The 7,840-nt window shown below is 38.2% G+C and overlaps 1 protein-coding gene across 1 annotated transcript; it reads left to right on the top strand.

The window, feature by feature from the left end:
• Positions 1-4,273: 4,273 nt before the first annotated feature.
• LOC144240562 (ferritin, heavy subunit-like) lies at positions 4,274-7,559 on the top strand. The gene is made up of 4 exons (XM_077774929.1): positions 4,274-4,375; positions 5,043-5,186; positions 6,213-6,338; positions 7,407-7,559. The coding sequence occupies exons 1-4, from the start codon at positions 4,274-4,276 to the stop codon at positions 7,557-7,559; spliced, it is 525 nt and encodes a 174-aa protein (XP_077631055.1).
• The last annotated feature ends 281 nt before the right edge of the window (positions 7,560-7,840 follow it).

Below are 7,840 nucleotides of genomic sequence, written 5' to 3'. Positions count from 1 at the left end.
TTTGGCATTTCTCTCCATTATTCTTTAAATACTACCAATAGTGGTTTTCTTAAGTCAGTTCCAGAAATCATTATTTCACCCAAAGAGTAAAGGTCACCTAGAATTGGACATGTGCCCTGATTGAAATTATCTAGGTGCTCTTTTATTCCCTCCTACACTACTTAGACTTTCCTTCTACTTCTTACGTCCCTACAGTGCCACTTGTATTTCTCTATTAATATTTGAGATTTGTTGGTGTTAGCTTTAAAAATATATATATTCCTAAGCCCTAACACACATGAATGTTTATATTTCCTGATACTTCTCTTACATTTTCATTCCCCTCATATATGTGTCTTCCATCTTTTTGTGTTTCCCCTTTAAACATTTGACCCATTTACTTACTGTTTCATAGTGAATGGATATCTATCAACAATCTGCTATGTCCTAGTCTTTGCTAGATGATGGCAATACCAAGTCATGACACGAGCAACTACTTTGAAGGAGCTCATACACTAACTAGTAGAGAAGACATACAGGTCAGCAAGCAGTTACAAAGGTGTGAAAAGAATTACTATAACCAAGGTGCATGAAGGGGGGATGCTAAACATAGACTGTCAAAGTTAGAAAACACATTTTGGAGGATATGACAGCCATGTTAAGTCTGGAAGTAGAGGCTGCAGGATGTGTGCAGGTACGAGGATTTCTGTAAATGCCATCCCTTTCTTTCTCACCAGACTCATGCGTGAATCTTAGCATCAAGGCTTACTATTGAGCTATTTTAATAAATTACCTCACTCATTTACTCTTTCACCCATAAACCCTTTTTAAAAACCCACTCAGTGCCTGGGATTGTTTAAATATTGTCTTTTCTTTCAAAGATTTATGGCAGAATTCCCTGCTATCTCCCTCCCACATGATTTTTGGGAACTTTTGAAATCTGCTTTCCCAAAGTGCAAAGTATTCATTTTGCTCTGCCCATTGTTCCTTTCTTGATAGGCAACAACTTTAAACTTTTAGGTTCCTTTTTACTTTCAAATTGTTCAGTCACTATAATTCACTGAGCCTGTATTACAGGCTCTGGGAGATACAAAGGTGATTGAAATGTAGGCTCTCTCCTCATGAGGCTTACAAAAACAAATAGGGACAACATGTGCACAAAGAACATTATAAAGAGAATAGTAAATGCTCCACTAAAGATATTTTACTTTTAAAGATAAAAATTTCTTGCTTGGAATCAAGTCCAGAAGAGAGCCCCTTGCTTCCTTAATCATCAGGAAGATGATAAGGTGAACTAACAGGACAAAAAGTGTGGATTAGGTTTAAAAAAACTTTAAGAAGGGATGCCCAGGTGACTCAGTTGGTTAAGCATCTGGCTCTTGACTTCAGCTCAGGTCATGATCTCACAGTTCATGAGTTCAAGCCCCAAGTCCGGCTCTGTGCTGACAACTCAGAACCTGAAGCTCAGATCTGTGTTTCCCTCTGTCTCTGCCCTTCCCCCCCACCTCATGCTCTGTCTCTATCAAAAATAAATATTTTAAAAAACCCAAAAAACTTTAAGAGGAATTATATAATTTTTTTTTAAAAAGTCTTTGTATTTCTAGCACATTCCAGGGGAAAGGGTGCATAGACTAGTCTAATAATTTTCCATAATTCAAAAGTCAATTCATTAGGTTATCAAAATGTAATAGTGGCATTATGGGTGAAATTAGATTTAAATATATATATAGGAACTGCAGTGTTACCATTGGCCTTTCACTTCTACGTTGTATATTGTAATTTTGGGATACTTTATAGTGATCATACACTACACTTATAATTAGAAAACAAATACTATGTTCATAAATATGTGTGTGGAGCTTCCATTAGAGAAAAGCATTATGTTAATTCTCTAGAAAGGTTTTCTTAGGTTCTTTTTCAAAATGAAAAATACATATATAGATTATAAAGCTTGAAAAAATATGAAAAATAGAAAAAAGAAAAAATCACCTGTAAGGTTCCCATACTCACACAACTGTTACTGATATATTGATGATGTGTTTCTTTCCTCTCTTTTTTTCTATATATTGTTTTTAAGTGATTACATAGTAATGTTTCTTAATAATATTTAACCCACAAGAACAGGAACATTTTCTTCATACATATTTAGTTCTGTGTTTTGGAATGGTAGAATTATGGAATGTTTACATGAGAAGATCTTATATATAATCTGGAAATTATCTAACACTCATAATATCTCCCTGTAAGTAAGAACTTTATCTTCCAAATTTGCTGTTCGTAGATGGGTTCATATTAAAGTAATAGTCCAGATTTTATTGTCACTTTTCCCCATCTGTTCACACAGGACTCTAATCTCCTGACAAGTTTCCCTAAATTCTTTTGGGAGTTCAGGTAATGTTTTACACATACCGTGAGCACAACCAGTTAATCATCTGGTTAACTATCATTTTCCTCTTGTTGCTGAGTGCCCTGGCCCTGCTGCCTTCCCAGGCTGCTGCCATGGAAGCTCTTGACTCTCTGGCAGGGCTGAGCCCTGTGGGTTTGTGGAGAAGCCGTGTGGAAGGCCCGCTTCTCCTCTCCTAGTAGAGGGCTCCTCGGCAGTGCTATATGTATTCCATGTCTTGGCACCTTTGCTACTCAAAATATGGTTCATAGACCAGTAGCATTTGGCAGACTTTTTAGAAATGCAGAATCTCAGGGTGGCTGGGTGGCTCAAACGTTTGAGCATTCAACTCTTGTTTTCTGCTAGGGTCATGATCCCAGAGTCATGGGATTGAGCTCTGTGTCAGGCTCCTAAGATTTTCTCTCCCTCTGCCCCTCTCCCCTCCTTGCATACACTCTCTCTGAAAGAGAGAGAGAGTGAGAAAGAGAAAGAGAGAGAGAGAGAAGGAAAGAAAGAAAGAAAGAAAGAAAGAAAGAAAGAAAGAAAGAAAGAAAGAAAGAAAAAATGAAAAGAGGAAGGAAGGAAGGAAGGAAAGAAGGGAGGGAGAGAGGGAGGAAGGAAGAAAAGAAATGCAGAATCTCAGTTTCCTAAATCTGAATGTGCATTTTAACAAGAACCCCAGGTGATTCATATTCAAACAACAGTTTGAGAAGCACCTAAAAGTACTTCCCTGGGATTAAGGCATGAATTCAAGTGGGGACAAAGGCAATGTTGGGTCAGGGAACAAAAGTGACAATGTTAGGACCTTTTATAATGATTCCTTCCCTTTGATGACCTTATCTTTGTGACTGGGCCAAACTTGGAATGCTTGGGTACTTCTCTTAGGAAAAGCTCTCCCTTGGGAGCTGCTCTCGCTCCTTACTGCCTCATAGACTTTTGATGATTTGTCTCCTCTATTTCAATTCAACTAAACATAGCTTAGGCTCAAACTAAGAATCCACCAGACTATGGGAAATTTTACAGGGCTGTGCATATAAAATATATTTTTATTTAATAAATGTTGACTTAATACCTATTATTTACAAAATACTCCATTATGGGCTATGGGAATACCAAAATAAGTAAAACAGTCTCTGCCCTGAAAGGAGGCAAATAAAGAAGGTATATGATGAGACAGATAGGGACTTTTGGGACAGTTTGAGGAAGGAGCCAAAAGGTTGCTAAATGAAGCAGTCTTCTGCAGTTTGGAGAACCCACCATATATCTTGTCCCTACAGCCTCTGTGTTCCTGTTCTCCAGGTGGAATGCCCTGCTTCCATTTCCATTTCTCTACATTTCACCCACCCTCCAAGGCCAATTTATGAATAAAATCTGTCCCAATCCTCTCAGCTAAATGTGCTTTTGACACTTTAGAACTCCCATCATATCCTACCTTAAGATCAATTTGTGTGTTGAGAACTTATGAGGTGGGAGATATGTCACCTATTAGGAAAAGAATGCATTTTAGTCAGTCTTCCTTGATTCCCCACAGGACCTAGCATGATATGCTACAAAGAGTTTTTGAAAAAAGAAGAACATGAAATGTAATGCAGCTACTCTGTTAATGTTTCCCTATTCAGGAAATGTATTAACTTTCTCATATTCAGAGTGAAAATGAGGGAGAAAACTGAACACTGCTAGGAGAGTTAGGAGGATTAGGGTCCTCCTCCCATTTTTCTTAGGTCAGATTGGTTTTTTCATGCAGAAACAACATCCTCATTGGTAGATTAGTAGCTGTTAATCTCAGCTGGATGGAATTTCATCTGATTTTCAGCTGGATGGAAGTGGGCTGGCTATATGCCTGTTAGTATTTAAGAAGTCTTCTACGTTAATCGGTAACGCTTTTTATGCCTGGTGTTCTCTAAAGCTAAGATGGGATCCCAGCCTCCAAGAGTCCTCTCTGAGGCCTGTAGGGTTGCTGTTAATTATATAGCATCTTATGAGTTGAATGTCAGTGACGCTTACTTAAGTATGGTTAGTATGAGTTCTTGAGGTGCTGTAAGGGAGGTTTCAGCTCTGATTTGGGTGATGACATATCCTCTGTATCTCTAGTAATGGTAGCTATGGCCATTTTTGTAGTTTGATACTAGATGAGACAGTAACTTGGTGGCTAGGGTTTTGCTGCACTGTGGCCCAATGATTTGGAGCTTCAAGTGCAAGCTATGGGAGATGATAGGGAGAATCACAGTTCTTTCTTGTGGTTGCCCAATGCTATATGAGCATTATGTATGTGGGAAGACTAAATAATTTTTCACCCATATAATCTTTTAGATGTATTAGGATTGATGAAATAGATTGACATTTAAAATGTCAATTTATATTGGCCTTCTGCCAGCATGTCTACATGTTTACTGGATATAAGTGCCAGCATGTCAGATTCACAAATCTGACCCTTAAAATGTCCATAATGGCCAAAGATTAGACACCCACATATTAGAATCTGGGGGACTTCTCATTGAGGTAGCCTGGGTTCAGAAAGACAGCCTAGGCCTTCTGAAAATCAAAGAACGAACTAGGGAAAGAATAAAGAAGGCCCCTTTTGGGCAACCACAGAAATAATGAAGTTAGCTTGTATAAGATTTTCAGTCTTCAAATTCAGTTTCTCACCTCCATTCTGATCCCATTCTCATTCCTGTTCCAGTCCTATTACTACGATGAAGAGACGGAAGCTCCTCTTTATCTCACCTTCTTTGAAGACCAAATTGAAGTGAAGAAAGAACATGCAAAGCAGTTCATAACATTTCTAAGAGAGCATCACAGTAAAATCTGCCTTCCGGTGATTAAGGTGACTATGTAAATTTGTTACTTTGTTATGACGATCTCCATGGGCCCAGAGAGCCAAATGATTAGTTGCTACCTAACTTGTAAGGTTACTCATGTTCTCACATGGGATTATAGCAACAGACTTTGAGGGCAAGCATGTGTTTTAATCTCTTCATATTATAAGTAAATCTTAGTCACCAAATGCTTGTTTGGTTTTTCTTTATGTATATATTTTTAACTTATATAATCTTTACACCTAACGTGGGGCTCAAACTCCTGACCCTGGGACTAAAAGTCAGATGTTCTTCCCACTGAGCCAGCCAGGAGCTCCTTGTTGTTTGTTTTAATAGACCAGCAGCAGCAGCATCACCTGGGAACTTAATAAAACTGCAAATTTATGAACCCAACACGACAAACTGATTCAGATTCTCTAGGGGTAGGGCCCAAGGAGTGGTAACTTAACAAGCTTTCCAGGTGATTCTAATGCTCTGCATAATTTGAGAAGCACTCCTCTAACGACTTCTTCCTAAATGTGTTAACATCTTACATTAGATTTTTAGTCTAATTCAGATGCACATTTGGGTATCTAATATGGCTGTCCTCAATGTAGTAAAACATTCTTTTTTCACTGGGATATACACTCCAACAGACCATCTAAATCTCAACTGGGGGTATTAAATGCAGAAATATTCCTACTAATTGACAGGTTCTTTTAACTCCAGCTTCATAAAGAGAACGAAATGTCTAGTAGTAACAGAACTGAACCACCATCATGGAATTCTAAAGTGCATGTAACTGTACTAGTAGTAATCAAGATTTGTAATATATTAAAATTACATGGGGAGCCTTTAAATATCTTGATACCATGTTACCTTCCATGCCAATTAATCCAGAACTTCTGCATGAATAATTAAGACGTTCTGCTGATTCCATTGTGGCACAAAGTTTGGAAACTATTAGCCTATGTAAACCTAATCATAAAGGAACCCAAGGTGTAGAGTTTAACAAAGGTTCTGAGGTAGAAAAATGACTTTCTTGTTCTTCACAGAGGCCTGACATAGAAAACTGGGGAACTGGCATTCAAGCTATAGAGTCTGCTTTGCAGTTGGAAAACACATTAAGCAAACTCCTGCAAGACCTGATGAGCTTGGCTTCTCAGAATAGTGAAATTGATGTAAGTAGTTAACTCTGAAAGCAAGGACGTCTTTAACTTCTAATTATAACTTACTTCTAAGAAATGGGTTAAAAAAAATCATCCAATACATGCTGGTTTTCCCCCAAGGATGTATATGACTTATTTCTGGGAGTACGTTGGTGTGGGAAGAGTAGGTGTACTGGCAAGAAGGAGTGCAACTCAACACAAGATAGAGAAGACTTGCTAGGAATGGTACACTCTGGATAATGTTGCTGGCATGTAAATCTTAGACCAAATGTGCTTACATTTTAATAGATAACAGAATCACCTGGAGGACTTACTGAAATAAACTGCTGGGTTTTACCCCCAGAATTTCTATTTCAATTGGTTTTATGTGGTATCCAAGAATTTGCATTTCTAACAAGTTTCCAGGTGATGTTGCTGACCAGGGGCTATACTTTGAGAACTATCCTTGAGTGTCCCTGCAAAACTGAATATTAATAGTGACCTCTTAGACCTCTTACCCTATAGACTTTTCTGAAGTCTTCTTGGTTAATGGTGAACACTCAACCTTGTAGCAGTAACTTTGTTACCAACTCCCTTGCTTCTCAAAGTCCATGGAAAAAAACTGTTCTAATATAAAAGTTATCAACCTTAGAAGATATTGGACTCACAAGTTCTGAAGATCTACAGATGACTGGGTCTTATGCTATACCACTTAAATCTTCAGGATTGGGGTATGGGATGCCTACTCAGAACCTCCATATGATCCAAATAGACAGGGTAGAATACCACTGCAGTAGGAGCTCCTTACTTAAATTAACTATGCTTTTGAGGAGATGCCCTAACACTTAAATTCATTGAAAGTGGATATTTGTAATCATCTGGAGGTCCTGAATGTTTTAAACCTCTTGGGATTTCAACATGCATATGAATAGCCTAGTATCTTCTTAAAATCTGATTTCTTAGGTCTGGGTGAGATTCTGCACTTCTGACAAGCTCCCAGAACTGCTGGTCCATGCAGTAGAAGTTGGGTAGCAAGATTTACATCATCTCCCATTGCAGACAAAGGTCTTCAATGAGTCCTTTGCTGTTTTATTTTTGTAGCTCCTAAACTTCCTGAAAAAGTTCCCGGATAAACAGAAAAGGAACATAAACTATCTGGAATACCAACGTAGCTATCAAAAGGAATTAGATAGGCTGACTGAGAAGGAAGTCACACCTGAAAGCCTTGGTGAACCATCAGGTAAACAGGCTTAACATCTTAAGGCAACAAAGCAAGTCTTCCACTGTAATAGGTTTCAAAAAGCTACTTAAGAATCTTGATCTCTATTTGACAGAAGACTGCTTTCCTTTTTATCTAGTATCTCAATCTTCATTGTTGTACATGGAAATAAATTGGTCTTGCATTATAACTGTGTTAAAGAAATTGCTATTGGAGTACAAGAAGGGTTATTTCCATCAGTGTGAGTTCGGTGAAAGCTTCTTGGAACAGTGGGTACATTACACTTAAAGCCTTCCCTCATAGTCCCATCAACCCC

Source organism: Crocuta crocuta, unplaced genomic scaffold, assembly GCF_008692635.1.
Source record: "Crocuta crocuta isolate KB4526 unplaced genomic scaffold, BGI_CrCroc_1.0 scaffold6, whole genome shotgun sequence".
Lineage (NCBI taxonomy): Eukaryota > Metazoa > Chordata > Mammalia > Carnivora > Hyaenidae > Crocuta > Crocuta crocuta.
Note: the sequence above shows the minus strand (reverse complement) of the source record. Positions and strands in the feature narration are given on the sequence as shown.